At 34.6% G+C, this 20,314-nt stretch overlaps 1 protein-coding gene across 1 annotated transcript in view; it reads left to right on the top strand.

Moving 5' to 3' along the window:
- Positions 1-20,095, top strand: part of NEGR1 (neuronal growth regulator 1) — an 834,359-nt gene extending 814,264 nt beyond the window's left edge. The window contains exon 7 of the mRNA XM_069478075.1: positions 19,971-20,095. Within this exon, the coding sequence (XP_069334176.1) occupies positions 19,971-20,095 (125 nt within the window). The remainder of the gene's footprint in view (positions 1-19,970) is intronic.
- The last annotated feature ends 219 nt before the right edge of the window (positions 20,096-20,314 follow it).

The raw sequence follows: 20,314 nt of genomic DNA, 5'->3' as shown, positions 1-20,314 counted from the left end.
ATGTGTATTTCAGACTTGCAAAATAATCCATTTAAATCCTGGGTGGTAATTTGTTTCTTCTTTAGAAATACCTTTTTCACTGCATTTAAGTTCATTGAAAGTAAACATAGCTGTGCTTGCCACTACCAGCAGTTCTAGTCAATGTGGTTTATGAAAAAAATTCTAAAATTATCCAGATGTTTCCTCTTAATTAAAGAACCAAAAAAATATGTATTGACCATGCCAAGTGTCTCTTTACTTCATACTGGCTTGTTTGTGAAAGAGAAGTCTTAGAAAAGGCTACCTGTAGGTAATAAAGATTTTTAAAGTACTCTTTTCTTTCTATTAAGGACAATCCAAATGGGGCTTTTAAAGTTGTTTCCTTATGCTTTTTTTTTTTAAATGGAGGATCTTATTCTAACATTTTTTTAACCTTTATATTTTTGCTTATCCCTGACGGGTAGCATTTTAAAGTGCTTAAGAACAAAGATCTTAAAACCACATAGACTGGGTGAAATCTGAGCTCCAACATGTATGTTTCTCAGTTTCCACATTTATACAATGGGGAAAATAATGTAGTTCATTGTGAGGAGTAATAAATTTATATATAAAAAGTTCTTAGAACAGTACTTAAACATGATAAGTCTATGTAAGAATCAGCTATTCTTATTATTTTAATCTAAGTTCCAGAGGACCCCAAACATGGCATTATTCATGCTCCTTGAGTTATGCATTTTGCTGATAGCACACTGATATTATCTCATCCCCAGTATTTGAATTTATTAAGGCTTATACTCAGTGCCTTAACATTACAGCAGATTTATAAATAAGTGAAGACTAGTTTTTGTTTTTATTTGTATGAAGCATTGATTTGAACTCTTTTGTTACCCTTGTACTTTTCAGAATGGGATTTAACACAGACTGCCTTAACAGCAAGTGTGAAACCTTCAGCCCACAGGCCAAACAGGCACCTCAGCTTAATGTCATCTAGCCAGAAGGCCAAGCACCAAGAGCTGGCATTGCCATTCATACCTTCTGCTGTGAAAATACAAGAGAGCATTTGTAGTCTTTATTATCTTATAAACACATAAGCCAGGGCTGTTTCCCATCCACCTCACTTCTGCCATAATTATAATTTACTATCTTCCCTTGCCTTTTTAATAAATGCCTTTGGATGTCTCTGAAATTTTGGCATGCATAAGGGGTGTGTGTGTGTGTGTGTGTGTTTGATGCCTCTGTGTGACTTATGTATGGCTGTGGGTGCATAGTCCCTTTGAACACATCTCTCATTATTGTTTGTCCCACTGTCTTTGTTGGTCATTCTCTTTGCATGGTTCATATTATCTGTAAGTTCGGCATTCACTGCTTTCTTTACTCTCTTCATGTCATTGTCTCAGTCTATCACTTAAAATTCTAGACTATTAGAGTATTGTGCTATTTTATAGTTGGCCCAATTCCTTGGTATAGAACTTAAATTTATATTTTATTGATTACTGGATTTATTGAATAGAACTCTTTTACTTAACAAATATTTGACTACTTACTGTAGACCAGAAACCATTAATAGTGAGTTTGTTTATCTTATTCTCATTTTTTAAAGGTGCAGGAAATTTTATACATTTTTCTTAACTAAAACATAGCTAGTAATTTAAATATCTTTTAACCTTTTGATTTATTGTACTTGGAACTCCTCATATAAAAAATAAGGGACTTCCTGTCTTGCTGTAAACACAAAGTAAGAAATTAATGGTGAAAGTATATATATGTATATGACTAGACATGTATTTCCAAATAGATTAGAGTATGTTTTATGCAGGTTAATGCAAATCCACAATAGCAATGAATTTAATTATGACATCAAAGGAATTTCTTCTCCAGAACAGGGAGAGAATGAAGACAGTCCATCCTATTGGCATGGCTATTGACTCAAGATACCATGCAATCTGTCTCACAGGTTTGTCTTCTCCCACACAGGCAGAGCATACTGTAGTACAGGTCATATAGGGGACTTCTGTGCTTGCAAAGAAGACAATCACTAAATTTTGGCTCAGATAAATACCCAGCTACTTACACGAGCCTCTATGCCTATGACGTCTAAAAGGTGGGCATGTTTACACGTGCTGACATTTTTAGGTGAGCTAACAAAGTAAACACCAGTTATTCAGACAATGAACCTAAAGGGACCTACAGAAGAGGGGGTAAGAACAAGTGCCAACTAAGAAACAGATGAGGAAGGACTTCAACATGGCTGCCATGTGGGCTTCCTGCTCCTTCACGGGCATTTCTTTGATATGTGATTTTCAAAGCAGGTGCTGTTCTTATTGCAATCACATTGTCACACTCCATTACGAGGAAGCAATTAAGCCCATAATAAGTGAAGAGGTGATGTTTTGTATTTTTTTTTTAATCTCACACAACCGTTGATTTGTTAGCTTTTGAAAACAGATAGGAATTTTTCAATTACACCCTGCAAAATACCTTTTCTCATTCTGAGTGTTTGAAAAGCAAATGTATCTTGGATCTAGTGCTTTTGTGTTTACAAATCTGGATATGATTTAGTAAGCTTTAAAGAGATAGCAAGCACACAGTAAGGAAATCAGATTTACATAATTTTCTGCTTGCTTACAGAACACAGCAGTTGAGATTATCTTTTACATTTGGGAAGACTGTTTTAATATGATAAGATGAAATACCACCTACAGTACACTTGATCTTGCTAGTTTGACTTCTTAAAATAAATTATGGGCTGATTTGTCATAGTGACTTTTAACATAAATTGCTCTTACAATCTAAAGGAGCAATTCCAAAGGAGACTGCTTTTTTACCTCATCTACATAAAAAGATTTAGGTTATTTCTACATTTATTCTTTTCTCCATGCAATCTATTTGCTGTAACTTTACATGGCAGGAACAACAAAAATCCATGCTTTGTTCATTCCATCCATTCTTCTATTCATGCATGATAAGTAGCAAATAGCAGCTTAAATGGAGAAATGGCACAAGTAAAAGAAATATGTCGACTTTACTTTTTGTATATAAAAAAGTGTTTTTTAAGGAGATGTGTGTGCCTTTTACTCCCACTGGAAACACTATTAAATTACAACTTTGAAAAAATAAAATAAACCAGGGCTTTGCTCTTTGTCTTCTACACTACGTATGTTTGTATGTATATAGTATGTATGTATTCTTGCAGCTTCAAGAGCTGCTATAAATAATGACCATTACAGTCCAAACATCTGTTAGTTATAGGAGTGTGATTGCTAGGAAAAGAGGAGGTAGAGCTAAACCTAAGGACCCAAAGGACCCTCATATAATCATAAGCCTCAGGAAAATGTTTTATGCTTTTTGTCCTGGTTTTCATTTTATGCGTTATGAACATTATGCTTCACTAAGCTTTGTGTCACTGTAAATTCTATTTGTCTAAATTTGCCATGGTGCCTATTTTCTGTATCATCTGTATTTGTTATTTGACCACAAAAGAGTTAGAAAATGAACATGGTTATATGCTGTCTAGAATTAGTTATTCATTGAAAAGTGTTCAGATTTAGGCATTTTACATTTAAAAGGTGTATGTAGGGAGTGTACACAGGTCTTCTGGTCAAGCTTTCTTGCTGTACTCTATAGAGATTATATATATGTATGTATTATCTCATTCAGGGCTCAGCATGGAATTGGAGTAATCTTGGATTTATAAGTGGATGATGATTATTTCCTTTCAACTCCGTAGAACAGTAGTACTGACCCCCTGGCGTCTCTGATTGAAGCCTTTGCTTTTATTTTTTTTATAGGTGGAGAAAGGTTTTGCAGAAAACATGAGTAACAGATATAGCATACGATTATAGAATGTAATCTAAACAAAAACTCAAATCAAAAACAGACAAATAGGTTCAAAGAGATATTTATTTGAAGTTGTAAGAGAATTTCTGCCCTGCCGATCCCTCACATGCTTTAAGGCTTCCTGCTCCAAGAAGAACTTCTCAGAGGTGTCCAGCTCACTGTGAAACACCCTTCTTGAAGCTAGACGCACTTATTATGTATACTGCTCTTTTGATACTCAGTCATTTCATCTTGACATGTCTTTTGGGTTTTTATGTCTAACTTTTGTCTCTTCAACCTTTACTGCCTTACCACAGTTTATGTGACATGCCCCAGAAGAGACTGCTGATTTGCATTCACTTTCTATTGCTATGAAACAATTGCCAGGAATTAGTGGTTTAAAGCAAGACAAATTTATTAACTCACTGTTCTGTAGGTTTGAAGTATAATATGGTTCAACTGGGTCTCTGCTTATGATCTTGCAAAGCTGAAATCAAGGTGTCAGCTGAACAGGGTGGTTTTTTTGGAGGGGGGGTTGTATTTTCTTTTTTTTTTTTTTTTTAATTTCAGCTTATTATGGGGGATACAAAAGTTCAGGTTACATATGTTGCCCATGTACCGCCTGTCCCCCCAAGTCAAAGCTCCAGGCGTGTCCATTCCTGCAGGGTTCTTATCTATGGGCTCTAAGGAAGAATTCACTTTTGAGCTCATTTAAGTTGTTAGGATCCAGTTCCTTGTGGTTGTAAGATTGAAGTCCTCATTTCCTTGCTGGCCATCAACAGGAGGCTGCTTTCTGCTTCTAAAAGTCCCTTGTATTGCATAACATTGGGCCCCTCAGTCCTTAAGCCAGCAGCAGAAATGTGACTCCTCCTCTGGGTGACTCCTCCTTCTGTCATCAGTGGAGATAACTGCCTGCTTCTAAAGGAGCTCAGATGACTAGGTTAGTCCCACTCAGATTTATCTCCAGATTTTAAGGTCAAATAACTCAGGATTTTAATTACAGCTGCAAAACCTTTCACAACCATAGCTAGATTAGTGTGTGATTGAGTAACCAGGGGATGAGAATCTTGGGGGAGGGGAGACATCTTTAGAATTCTCCCTACCACACTAACCAAGGTTTATTATCTTATGATACTCAGGAAATTCTATGCACTGGTAAATACTAAGTAAATATTTGTTAAATGAGTCCACAAATGCATGAACAAATGAATGATAAAAAGACACTTTTAGAAGTGGGGTATCTCACCATACAAATTACTAGTAGGTAAAACTGAGCCTCTAGGTGAAGAGTATTTTATTTTACCTGAATAAGATTTGGACTATTACACTTCACCTTACATCCATGATTGAGTTGATTGATCAGGTAAAGACCTACCATTTACTGATGAGAATTTATTCAACAAATGACAACAAATTTGAGACAATTTTGTTTTGTTTAAAGTCCTAATTATTAGCACCTGAGAATTATGCCCTAGGATCAAATTTCTTTTATAAACTGATTTATACATAACAAACCGTAGTCACAAACATTATCTCCTCTAACACAATAACCCAAGGAGATTAACAATACCATCCTACAGATAGAAATTTCATGTTCACAATATTGCAGTGTTTTTTGGAGGTCTTAAAAACTCTAAATTTTCTCGAAGCAAGTAACTTTGCAAAGAAAAGGCGGAGGCATTAGTCATAGTGATATAATCAAAGAATTAAATGAAGATGTTAGAAAAAATACCACTCTGGGCAGTCCTTTATATGCCCTGCCCAAATGTTTGAGATTAATAATTATGTGTTTGCTATTCTACATTGTATTTAGCACTGGAAAGACATCTTCTCAGGTATTAAAATAATTAAGTTACCTATGTCAAGTAGAAGAGCCTAAAAGAGTCATTTTGTGTAACAAGCTGAAAAATGACTTCTGATCTCTACCTACCAGTAAAGAGAAGGAAAGGCAGTATCTTCAAATGAAAACATGTAATTACATCTGTCTCTAATTGACACCTAAGAAATGGCGACACTCATTTTTTTCTTCCAGGATTTTGTAGTTTTCCCTTATTTTAAAATAGCTGTTTGAATCTTTTCATGATTCAGTGATCAGGAGATCAAACCATATTTATGGACTCAAAGTTTCTCTTCCATAACTTAAAAACAAACCCAATTGCAATTCGACGGTATAAAATGTATTTTGAGAAGGGTATTTAAAGGATAATTGGAATTAATTAGACTCATATAATTTAGCAAACATACTTAGGAATTGAAAAGGATTCAAAATGTCCAATATGAAAGAGATGTATTGCAGGGCTGCAAAATGAGCATGTTTGTGTTTCCGATGAAACTTTCAGGCATGGGGTCCCTCTAAACCTCCCCTTCTCCCAACATTGGTCAAGTTTCAATATCATTTTCAACACTCACTTTACTTCTTCTCAGCCACTCCCTTTCACTTACAAAATCCTTTTCATAATATCCCCATATCAGATTTTATCTCATTGTCAGCAAATAATAAAACAAGGCCCTTCATGAACTATTTTCCTGTAGCTACTAAGTCCAGATTAACTGTGAGTTGGTTTTCATAATCCTGTAAATGACTTTGAGCTTGACCTAGGCACCTGTCTTTAGCATTCAACTGTGAGATTTCACAGGAATTATTGCCTTGTTCCTTAAAGTATAAAAATGACATTATGGCAATCTTAAATAAGAAAAACACACAAAAACCATCGTGACAAATGGAGGAATATTAAACTAGTCAATTTGTGCATTTCATTGAACATTCTAAACCATACAAATTTGAATGCAGCTTTCAATACACAAATAAGCCAGTTCTGTAACAATAGACCCTGCCATTGTATATCAGACATTTATGCATAGTGCAGCCAGCTGCATCAAAGAGATGGGGGAATTGGGATTTGTTTTCAATGTTAAATAGAAATCCAAAAAAAATTATTATTGTCGCTCTGTAATAAACAGGAATGCTGCTTAATGAAAACCTCTATTTGTATTATTGGTGAATTTTTTTTGTTCCTAATTCAAACATGTGGATAAAGCCGCTCTTTGTTAAGCAGTAGCTGCCACCATGCTTAAACTTTGCAAAAGATCATCCTGTTCACATGTGAAGGATATCAGAATAGTTTAAATAGTATAGACAAGAAACAGTTTAAAGTAGGATATTCAAGGAAGATTAGTAGGAACATGCATAGAACTCATTACATCCTTTTTATATACCATTATATTTAAAAAATGTATAATGAGACATCAACATCTAACATCTGTTCCCTATTTGATGAAGGGAGCAAATAATCATCTGTCTTTTCTAATCTTAACATTAAAGAAGGTGTACCCAAGTGCAATTTGTAGCCAAAACCTTTTTATAATGACATGTATCTAAGAGCATACCAAAACATGTGGTTGCTTTTTCTATGGTTGCTTTAAGTCTTGCACATAAACTTACAAGGAATTTTAGAATTATTTTTGACAATTACAATGACGTAAAAAGTCTGTATTAATTGTGATTATAGTTAAATTTAATGTGAAATTAAAATGCATATTAGAACACATATATTTAAATGTAGCACTCTGATTTCATTAGCAATTACTCTTAGATATTGGTACACTAGGAGGTAGAGAAGTTGCTGCTATGAAACCAAATTGGCACATTTATTGTTTCTAAACTGTAGCTTTGCTCCCTAGGAATATATGGTTCCCTTAATCCCTTTTCCATTTTTCAAGTTTTCAAGTCCTGACCTCAAGCATGCATAATAACCTGAAGCTGCTACTTCACTTGAAAAAAAAAAAAACAAAACTGCATTTTATGCAGAGATGTTCTGAATGCCAATTTTCTGATTTCATGTATACCTTTGAGAAAATGATGACTAAAGACATGGTCTAGATATATAGCAGAATTTTATAGATGCCTACTCCTTTTATTCTACACAACGTTCCTCTTATACAAATAAATTAACCATTCATAACAGATTTCTAATATAAAAATTATTCAAATGTCATTAATATTTGATCAAGAAATACTTATTAGGAGCTTCATATGCTTGAGACACTAAAAAAGTCCAAGCTGAACACACCATAAGAGATACAAATAAAGCATACATTGACTATAGACCTTGGGAATTATTTCCAAGATTTATACTTTAAAAAATAATTCTATCACTTTCAGCATACAAACTCATTTTGTATTTTATTGGCTGAAATGCCTAATTAAAGTATCTAACTGTTGGGTAATTTACTAGACTATGAAATTATTTTGATCACATTAGATTTAGAAACATTTTAAGATTGTATTTACTACACTTAATATTAATAAGAGTGAGTGTTACTAAAAAAATTAATATGGGCAGTGAAATATGCTGGGAAGGATACTATACTCAAATTTTAAACACTTCCATAAATTCTCTGTGTAGCTTTTCCCTATGCAGGCCTCAGTCTCTTCTGGCTTTAACATGATGTAAGCCTAAAATGTCCTTCTCTAACTAGATTTCTGATTTAATTATACATTGACAAAGGAGAATAGATTCAAAGTTTCTTTTAAACCTGGAATTCTAATAACATAGGATTTGGTGAAAATAATTCCTTTTCTTCTAGAGTAGAATGTTTTGTTTCTACTTGACCATAAATTCCTTAAAGTTAAGGATTAGGTATTGTTCATCTCTGTGTATTCATCAATTAGTACAATGTCTAACACATAGTAGGTGCTGAATAAGCATTTGTTAAATAAATAATATGATTACTGGCATTAAAAATTAGTTACTCCTAAATTACGATTTTCTGATGTATATAAGTCTAAAAGATCAATTTTCCATTGTTAGGTTTAAATGTATTAATTAAGGTTATGGATAATTGAAAATATTGCTAAAGTAGAGGCATCTCTTAATAAAATAAGGGCTTTATCTTATGAAATGACAAATCTTTTCCTTAGTGTTTTGTGACCAAAGAAACTGTGCTTATATACTTAATGCTGATAGACTGAAACATTTATTAATGCAGGAAGTGCTATTTTTGTTATAGTCAAACTCTTTCAAATAGTAATATAAATGACCAAATTTGCAACATCCGTGAAAATAAGTCAGAGATGAGGTGTTTCAATGTAATAGTTTTAAAAATGCCCACCTCTCTTTTTGTAATGTATTGACTAATATCCAAAGAAATTATGAGCAACCTATTATGTCAATTTTTTTGGAAGGAAGTTAACAAACTTCCTTAAATTTCAATGTGAGTCCAGATTGCAGAATGTGTTCAGTGCTGGCCTCACTATGCACATTTGCTAATCTTTTTTTTTTTTTTTTTTTCATTCTTTGCTGGACCTTTCTTTGGACTAAAATTCCCTAACATATGATTGTTGTGTGCATGTCCCCAAGTTCCTTCCATAGCAGTTATATTTCTCATTTTCCCATTTTACAAGTTGGATCACCTAGGCAGAAATAGAGCCTTGAGGAAAGAACATTTCAAGGTTGTAGGGGAGCGGAGTATTTTATAGTTGAAATCATAATAAAAAATAGGAACCATGAGTGCTTTTAAATATTTAAGAAATACAAGAGGAGACAGAACTTTCATTAGGCAATGTTGCTGGTATAGCGGAAACTAAAATGATGATAGTGTAAAACAGTGGGTGATATTCTCGGGATAAAATCTATGAGGAAAAAATATACAAGATTTAATTAAGATTTTAAGACCACTTTTTCATTATTAGGAGTGTGTGCCTGCTAACAATATAATTAATGCAGACCTCATAAAAATGATGCAACTAAGAGAATTATCATGAGCCTATTAAAATGGTGGCAGAGACTGGATAATTATTTACTTTCAACAGATTTATTTATCCCTAAGTAATTTATTGTACACCTACTATGTTCAAAGCACCAAGCACTGTGGAGGGGATGGGGGTTGCACTATGAACAGTATTTACAATCCATCATTTTTCTCTTCTTTATACGTGAGTGTTGTCTTTGTCTGGGTTCCCCTGAAATGAGCAGTTTGCTTGTGAGTGATTATTTTGGGAAAAATTTTCAAGGAACACTGGTGAGTGACCGGAACAAGTAAAATAGGAAAGGTAGGAGAGCTGGTCTGAGCTGTTATTGAGCCAACCCCTGCTGTGGTAACGGGGCTCCATCCTACTGAGGACCCTCTGAAGAGCCATGTGGAGTATGCTATGACACAACCAGTTGTCATAGCACGGCTAAAGTAGAAAGGTAATAAGAGGATGTAATGCATGACACAAAAGGTGTGTGGAACAAGTATATTTTGTAAATTTATCTCATGCGGAGATAAAAAAAAAAAAAGCAGTTATTTACTAAGTCCTTATGATGTTCAGTCACTGTGCTAGACACTGAGGAAGAAGAAGAAAGAAAAGAAAGATGAAAAATTATGATCCCTGCCCTTTAGGAACTCACAGTGGAGGTGAGGAAGCAAGTCTGTGAGCAAGGCCATGAGAGATGAATTTGAACTGCAATGGGGCCTCAAGGACTGGAGCAAGTATGGGAGGGGTCAAGTAAGTTGACCACAAGGGGCCATAGAGGTGACCCTGAAGTAGGTTCTTAGGGAGATATAAAAATATGTCAGATAAAGGCTGGAAAATGAGGAGGACATGGAGAAAGGTGATTCCAAGTAGAAGAAACATGGATTACAAACCCAGGAAGTTAAAGGATATGGAGTTTTTTAAAGAGAATTGTGATCTACTTAGAGAAACTATATATGAAAACTGTACACTGGCACCCAGAACAGTACATCAGGAATAGCAGGTCCTCAGGAAGTACAGGTAGACATGCAAGCATTATCCGTTTAGTGAATGAATTTTCTGATCTTCACTTTTAGGTCTATGCTTTAGAAGGAGCAGATTGTTGATTGTTGGTGTGGTTGTTTTTGTTTCAAATTTATAGGACTTTGAGGTACACAGGACCTCATCTCAACAATGGGATATTTTTTCTTGGGTCAAGCTAGGGGCTTACATTGATACTTCTTGTGTAAATACTAACACATTTTAAAAGCTACCATTTAATGAAACAAATGAACACTCTGTTAAGTATTTTACTTAGTTGTCTTATTTACTTATCATAACACTAGAAGGAAGATAATTGTATCCCCTTTGTTCAGCTGAGATAACTGAGTCACCAGGGTGCTAAGCTAGTACCTGGTATGCATGATTATTAAGAAATATAGTCTCCATCCATAATTAACACATTCAAATAGAAGTCACAGACATGAGTGATTCCTTAACAGTTCTGATGTATACACGTGTGTGTGTGTATAAAACTCTGTATATTCGTGGTATACTGTCTTTAGATATATCCAAGAAAAGAAGATTCTCCTTTTCAATAAGATGGAACCAGTGTTATTCTACAATGGAAGTCAGTGTTTCCAAGTCCCGGACTCTTTTTTTTTTTTTTTTTTTGCATTTTATTTTATTTTTTATTTTAAAATATTAAGGGGGTACAAATGTTTTTGGTTACACGGACTGCTTTTGTAATGCTTGAGTCTCTGCTATAGGTGTACCTATCACCCAAAATAGTGCTCATTGTACCTTTTAGGTAGAATTTTTACCCCTCTCCTTCTCTCCCCTCCCCCTGCTTGATTTCCACTGAGTTTTACTTCCCTCTGTGCACATGTGTGCTCATCAGTTAGTTCCAATTTAATAATGAGTACATGTAGTGTTTTGTTTTTTTTTCCATTCATGAGATACTTCACTTAGGAGAATGGTCTCCAGTTCCATCTAAATTGCTGCAGAAGGCATTAAGTCCATCCTTTTTTATGGCTGAGTAGTGCTGCATGATATACATATACCACATTTTATTAATCTACTCATGAATTGATGGACCCTTGGGTTAATTCCACATCTTTGCAATTGTGAATTGTGTTGCAATAAACATTTGAGCGCAGGTGTCTTTTTGATAGAAAGACTTCTTTTCCTTTGGGTAGATCCCCAGTAGTTGGATTGCTGGATCAAATGGTAGGTATACTTTTAGTTCTTTGAGGAATCTCCATACCGTTTTCCATAGAGGTTGTACTAATTTGCAGTTCCACCAGCAGTGTGCATGTGTTTCTTTCTCTCTGCATTCATGCCAGCATCTTTTGTTTTGGGACTTTTTAATAAAAACAGGGGTGAGATGCTATCTCATTGTGGTTTTGATTTGCTTTTCCCTGATGATTAGTGACATCGAGCATTTTTTCATATGTTTATTGGCCATTTGTCTATCTTCTTTTGAAAAGCTTCTGGTTCAAATCCAAGTCCTGAACTCTTGATTGATATTGTCTTCTCTAAAATGTTCCTTTTTTTCTTGAGTTCTAAAGTAAAACCTCATCAAAATGCAGAATTTAAAACAATGTTTCTATACTTTAGTTCTCTGTAATAAATATTTTACAGTGCTGACTACTTGATCAAATGCTATGAGTGATAGAAAAGTAAAGTATATATGATCCTTGCTTTCCAGAAACCTAGACACTGAAGGAGATGCACACAAGTGATAAAGTATAGGTAAAAAGCAAGTGGCTGTGGGAGAAAAGAGGCTGATTAGTTCCAACTGGAGTTAGGTAATAATTCAGGGAAGCTACATAGAAATGCAAGCAGGAAGAATCAGCATACCTGAATTCTAGTCTCATTTTTGTATCTAATTTAAGCACATCACTCAATTCCCACTGGCCTCATTTCCTCAATGCCCCTTAGAGTTCTAACTGGTTCTAAATTTGTGAGCAGTTTTCATTCGAGATGGGCATTGGAAGATGACTACTATTTCAACACATACAGACATAGAAGTCCATCCCAGATGAAGGCAGACTGAGCAAATATACAAATACAGCAAAGGCCTGGGCATGTCCTGAGAACAGAGTCTTCCTCCCTGGTGTGATACATGTGCAGAATGTGGCAGAGAGGAGGCAGCCATAGGGCTGGAAAAGTAGCTCGAGGAAGGTTTACAGAAGGTCTTGCATTCCATAGAAAGTCATTTGGGTGTCATTAAGGGTTTTTAAATGGCCTAAATATAATGCCAATGATTAGAGAAGCATTGAGAATAACTGAAAATCAGAGCATAACAAATCAATAAATCAAAACAACAGGGCCAATTACCCGCTGACCTTCATTGCATTTGAAAAGCTAAAACAATATTAAAGGTAAATGGAACATTCCAAAAAATAGAAAAAATAATCAAACCTTATGAAATGCTTGATTCTTAATGGTGAAAGAACAATGTGGCAGGATAACAGAAAATAAGCTGGTTTAGAGTAACCTTCTTAACACAAAAGATGTAAAGAATAAAATTTAATAAACAAGACAATGTTATCATTAAAGCTCCAAGTTTAGACACCCTATATAAAAACTTAAATAATTTCACACCCACATAGCCACATATTTGGAATCTTAAAAACTTATTCAACTTGCAAAAGTGTTTGCCAATTTGCAATTTCTTCCATTTCCCCCCCCACACTAACATTGTCACAGTAAAGATACAGCTGATGGCAGTGATTATTAGTGACCTTAAGAACACAGCTGGGTTTCTATTTTTATTTCTATAAAACCTTCTTTTCTTCAGCTAAATTATGCCTTTAAGGCCCAAACTAAAATCTGTGTAGTAAAGGCAATTTTTATTGTGTATATATATTTCACACAACAAAGTCAGCTTTGACTACACACACCCACACGCATATATATACACACTCTGGAATATGTAACCACACTTATATAGAAACCCATTTGCAAACCAACCTGGTAGAAATAACCATGCCAAGTTCAAAGAACTATTTAGGGTCATACAAAATTACCCATATGGACAACACACTTCAAAACAGAGCTACTATATATTCATGTAAATTGCTTCTGATTTTCTAGAAATAAAGTAAACAAAAATCCAACACACATAGAAGAAACTGATGAACAATTCAAGATTTGAGACTTCATTTTAACAACTAGGAAGGCTAGAAAAAGGCAGTGGAATTTGTTTCTATTTGGATGATTGTTTCCTTATTCTCCTTACCTCAAATTAGAGATAATAGTCTTGGAGAGTTTCATCTGACTATTTGCAGATAAAAGATAAAAGCATATACAAATAGGCAGATTTCTGAATATGGGTAATAACTGAGACAAACATATGTTTAAAATTCCTAATGTAATTGATGCTGAGTAGATAGGATGGTATATCGTGAACTTCAGCAAAATGGCTATTCAACGAACAGAATAGGATTCAAGGACGGTGATCTGCCAGAGAAATAGCTTGTAGCAGCTAAGAACAAGCTGGCAGGGAAATTCCATCAGACATAAAGAGAAAGGAATGGTGTGATTTCTCTACCCATACTCCTCATTGTTTATAACACAAAATAGAGAGAGATTCCATGAAAATAATTATTTTATATTTTTACGCTTGTGAAATCTTTACGCTCAGTCTTTCAAAGATGTTGGAACTTCCTGAAGATAGGCATTCAGTTTTTGATCAAATGTAAAAGTAAAAATCTAAAACGTTAGAATAAGTATCTAAATACAAATTTTTCTATAAGCTTAGGCCTCTAATTCAAGAAAAGAATATCGATGTGCACTTGTTAGCCCAATACCTTCTAAAGAGGAAAAAGAAGGAGGCTGACTGGGAGGAATTTGAAGCTGTTATCCAATTTTTACATTTCTCCCTAGATACAACAGGAGCTATGGTAGGGGCTCATAAATTAAGCTTTATTAGACTGAAAGCTGCTTGAAAAGTGGACCATGGTATGTTTATCTCGCTACATTCCTAGCAGTGTATGGCACGATGAAGGTGTGCTGACTAAACAAACAAACAAAAAAACTAAAAACATTGTATAGACATTGTTAACCCCCCATATGACAACTGTGCGACTCAGGCATTCCTCGACCCCAAAGTCTAGGGGAAGAAGAAGATTCCAGAGGATCTGAGGTACGGGAGCATGCAGTATTCACTCAGCAAAGGCCTCTCCCTGGAAATCACTGAGCCACAGGTGTGAGGTGGTATATGAGAAGATAAGATTTGTCCATGTTCTGTCTATAGTGAAGCCTCTCATCTTAGGACCTGGGCCATTTGATTACACAAGGAATAACAGAAAGGAATGGGATTATATCACCTGTGCTGAGACCTGCCTGGTTCTTCCATATACCACAATCAAAAGTTACACATCCAGTTGCAAAGCACATCCCATCTGCTGCTCTTTTTCTCTCCCAATTTCTACCCAGTGTTTAGGTAAAATTAAGTGGTACCAAAAAGTGAGGTGTAATCTGGGCCTCCGGATATCCCCTGCAGCTGCTGATGGTGTAAACGGGTGGATATTGCTTACGAGAGGATTAAACTATCTTTTGAGCAAACTCCTCCCACAGTATGTAATGAAATAGGATCACACTGTCAATTGGATCTAATCAATGGTGCATAATTTCTCAGTAAACTAATGTGCTCTCTATTTTGGGTACACATTAATCACCCTCTTTTGCATGCAAGTTTATTTGGGTGTAAATCACTCACTTCCCATCAAGCTATATAAGCTTCCTCAGGAAAATGTAAGTTGAGGCCAGTTTTGTCTTGTGAAGCAGAATTAATGTAGCTTAAGTAACTCTACCTAAGATTGCAACAGAAATCTTAGAAATATGACTTAAGCTAGTGTAGTTAAAGCTTGAGTAATTTAAGGAAATTTCTAGGCAAGTAATTGGTATTGTACCAAAACTAAATATTTCACAGTTACATTTGCTCTTGACTAAAAATAAAAACTGGAGCAATACAAGGGCAAACTGCCAAGACTGAAAATAATACGCAGCAGCTGTAAGTAATTGGGTATGATAATCATAATTAGATGAGATGTAAGATATGAGTTAAAACTTAGATTGGATCTTCTTGTTGACAACTGGGAGAAATCCCAAAGGCCTGGACATCACACCTAGCCTGGGCACTTTCACTCCAATGCATGAGAGACCTCTAAAAACAAACTCGACATTACATCAGCCATGAAACCACTCTCTAAATGCCATGCACCGTGCTGTTCTCTTTGGCAAAAGAGAAGAAAAGAGAAGGAAAGGAGAGAGGTCATATTCTCTGACTTTGAGGAGATTGCAAACCAGAGGAGACTGGCCAATTATCTAGCAGTAAATGGCATTAGATAAAAATCATCCCAAAGAAGCCAAGAAAAGGTAAAATGTAAGATAAAACGGAAGACATTGTTGTAAAACCAGAGAAACACTGATTTAACTGAATATAAAGAATGAAGTAAAATATGCTTGTTCCATGGAAAGCATCTCAAGCTAAACAGAAGCTCTGCAGGCACAGCAGCTATTTCTGTTTTCCTTATTGCCTCAGACTGGCACATAGCACACCCTGAATTTGTTAAAGGAATGAGTGAAGGAAGAGTGTTTAGATAACATGAATACTTGAGGGAGTGCTTATGCTTTGTTAGATGCTGTCCTGGGTGGTTTACACATATTAACACATTTAATCTTCACAATAACTTTTGAGATACTACCTTTCCCCATTTGCAGATGAAGTTACAGAACTAAGCAAAGTTAAGAAAATTAACTACATTAGTTAAGTTAGAGAGGAATGGAGTTGGAATTTCAACCAATGTCATCTGGCTCCCCAGGACATATATTAGAAAACTATAAAGCATTTAGATTTACTAAGAAACTGGGGAGAATGACAATCAGCCTGTTCTATTGCTTTTCTTCAATTCTCTTTTTCCCAGAATATTATGGGGTTATACACATTTCAGTTACATAATTTGCTTTTGTACAGTTTGAGTCAAAGCTGTAAGTGTGCCCTTCACCCAGACAGTGCACATTGTACCTGTTAGGTGTGAATTGACCCATCTTCTCCTCTCCCCTCTCACACCTACTTGATTTCCCTTGAGTTTTACTTCCATATGTGTGCATAAGTGTTGATCAATTAGTTCCAATTTAGCGTTGAGTACATGTGGTGTTTGTTTTTCCATCCTTGTGATACTTCACATAGAATAATGGTCTCCAGTTCCATCCAGGTTGTTACAAAAAATACTAGATCATCATTTTTTTTATGGCTAAATAGCTAGCCATATTGATTATATACCTAATGATTATATACCTAAACAATGGAATGCTATATAGCCATTTTAAAAAATGAAATGTGTATGTACTGAAATGTGTCTATCATTGCATTTTGTAAAAAATAATTACATTAGTAACTGTTGCCTGAACTACTTATCTGCTATGACTTCTTAGGGAGTCCTACCATGTTTTTGCATTATCCTTATAGTTGCATATATCCTACTGTTCTATATTTGCCCATTTATTTGTATCCCCAACTGGAATGAACTCATCCTGAAAGAGAGGATTAGGTTTTATTCATCTTTGCCTATGTTATGCTTAATTCAACCCTTAGCACATAAAATATATTCCGTATAGAGTGCAGGAGTATGAATGATGATAAATCACTTGATATTAGATATCTGACCTCATATTCCCTTGATTAATTTTGCCCTTTGTTTTTTGGCCTACTTAATGTTTATATAATAATTATTCCATAGTCCATTGCCTATAATAATTGCAGGCTGGCCATGCAGCACTGAGCTTCTAGTTTATTTTAGGACTAATAGAAATATTATATTCACAAACAACAGAAAAGTACACCAGTTTGTGGCAGCAGTAAAAAAATGTATGCTATTTTAATTGTAAAGGAATATTTATTTTTAAAATGTATTATTCATAAATCTTTGTCATGTTTAAGATAATAGGAGGCTAAGTGGTTGGGAAAACACATGTCATTGGAGGTAGATGACAAATAGGAGTGTATATGAGAGTATATAAAATTAAGTAACAAAAGGACAACAAAAGGATCATATCTATCTTATTAACCATTGCATTCCCAGCACTTAGTGTAATGCTTGATAACTAGTTCAATAAAATTTGTGAATCAATGAAAGAAAGTATATTTATTAGTACATTTCTTAGCTTATAGGCATGTGTTTTGCTTCATAAAACATTCCATCTTGTAAGACAGAAATACTCATTTTAATTATGAACTATTCATTTATTTAATTGAATCATTCACTTAGACATTTCTTGAGCATCTACTTATACCAGACTTTGCCAGACTTTGCATCTGAAAATACAAAGATCAATAAGACAATGACCTTGGAAAGTTTACAATCAAATATTTGCAATGCAGTGTGAGAGTTGTATAATAGAGGAATACACGTTGCATGGTCTAATGACACAAAAGGGGTAATCAGCTCAGCTTGTTGGAGGAGAGGGGATTCAAGAAAGAGTGCCCAAAAATGCATTTTAAAGGATGGATGAGAATCTTTGAAGGGATTTAACATTCTATTCACTTAATGGACTACTTAACTTGTCATGATAACAAAAATAACTTGCTTTTGCTTTGTATGCTTAGCTTTTAAAATTTATTTCTTATTTATGAAATCATTTTATATGCCTTCCTTATTATTGATCTTTTACCATTATACTAGTTTTATGACCCTTAAGATTCTTAAAAAAATAACTCTGACATATCTGTTATTGAGAAGGTCATACACAAATTAGATACTTATTTATTTGTATTTGAAATATTCTTCTGGGTGTTGAATAAGAGAAAATAAGTAATTCCATGGCTTTAAATTAGACTTTTTTATATTGGAAATTGAAAAGCTATATGTTCAACAACAGATTTATTTTCTTCACCTTTTTGTTTTTTAAAAAACTTATTTGTGATTATATAGGTGCATTAAATAGTTGATTTTGCTGTTTATTAAAAGTAGTAATCTCAGCACTAGAATCCCACTCACCTGGATTCAATAATTGCATTGTCAAAGAAGCTTCCCACTGGCAGGGCCCAATGCATCTTTCATCCCCTTTAATTTCTTAGAGGTGTAAACAACACAATTTATTCTTCTTGTTACATGGCAATATAGTCATTTGTGAAAGTTTCATTAAAAACTACCTGCTGGTAATTCAAACTCAGTGTGACTAAAACTGCTCCTGGATTTGAGTTATGGATTTAAGGATGAAATAGTTTATTTCTTTACTACATTATTCAATTTTTACTAGGAAATAGTGTTTGAAATCCAGGTTTCACTAAGAAAAGGTAGTTAAAAATATGTAGGTGGATTTTTTTTGTTATTACTATTATTATTATGATAAATGTGAATCCGTTTCAAGCAAGTCTGAACATGTATGTGACAATGCAATTTCTGGAACACAATATAATTCACATATAAGTAGGAAACTATCCCTTTCTGAAATGAAGTAGAATCCATTCAGTAGCCTCCAACAAGATCTGAAACTTAATGAATCTTTAGGTGTTCAGTGAAAATTCAACATGACTGTTAGCCAAATACCAGATGAGCTTCTCCATGTATAAAACTGTGATTTTTCTAATGTATAAATATAGTCATACATTCAGCTGCTTCAAATACTTCAAAATCCCCTTCAGTATAAAAACCTAAACCATTTTTTATTACAAGAGAGATCATTCTACCTGTCTAGAGCTCCAGTTTTAATTCTCTCCACTTCAGGCCTCAAACTTTATGGTCCTGCAAGACTAATCTACTTTTAGATCTGAATATACACCCTGCTGTCTCCTTTCTCATGCCTTTGAATATGTTGTTTCCTCTACCCAAATGACAGTCCCCTTTGGTAAAACTCTCTGTTAAGTCATCCCTCTCTTGCCAGGCAGCTATAAATGCACATGCAACTCTAATATTCCTAGGATTGTATTATAATTGTTTGAATCTTTCCCCACTAAAAAAATATGTATGTGCATATATATATATATATATATATATATATCTTGGAAGGGAGAATATTTTCTCCCTAGTACAGTATCTAACCAATAAAAAGGATCTACAAATATGTGCCTGAATGAATATTTTCCACTAATAAAAATATTTACCATACATATAACATGAGTAATGATGTTAGTGGCTTTTTATCAAGTACTTAGCATATGTCTAGCCCAGTGTAATATGTTATGTATACATCATCTGCCATTCTTACCACAGTCCTATGAGGTGGATTATATTATTTCTATTATTTTTATTTTGCCCTTGAGAAAACTTAAGCTCGGAGAAGTTAGTCAAATTAGCTATACATTGTCATAGAACGGAATCAGATGTGCACCCAAAGCTAACAGTAATGCTAGTGCTCTCCCCAATCTACCCATCTGCTTTTTTATTATTGTCAAGATCCTGAAAGACACAAATTAGATTTTGATTTAATCTTTTCCATTTCTTTCCAGCTCCAAGTACAGCCCAGTATGGAATTACCGGGAGCGCTGATGTTCTTTTCTCCTGCTGGTACCTTGTGTTGACACTGTCCTCTTTCACCAGCATATTCTACCTGAAGAATGCCATTCTACAATAAATTTAAAGACCCATAAAAGGCTTTTAAGGATTCTCTGAAAGTGCTGATGGCTGGATCCAATCTGGTACAGTTTGTTAAAAGCAGCGTGGGATATAATCAGCAGTGCTTACATGGGGATGATCGCCTTCTGTAGAATTGCTCATTATGTAAATACTTTAATTCTACTCTTTTTTGATTAGCTACATTACCTTGTGAAGCAGTACACATTGTCCTTTTTTT

The sequence above is a fragment of the Eulemur rufifrons genome, chromosome 8 (assembly GCF_041146395.1).
Source record: "Eulemur rufifrons isolate Redbay chromosome 8, OSU_ERuf_1, whole genome shotgun sequence".
NCBI lineage: Eukaryota > Metazoa > Chordata > Mammalia > Primates > Lemuridae > Eulemur > Eulemur rufifrons.
Note: the sequence above shows the minus strand (reverse complement) of the source record. Positions and strands in the feature narration are given on the sequence as shown.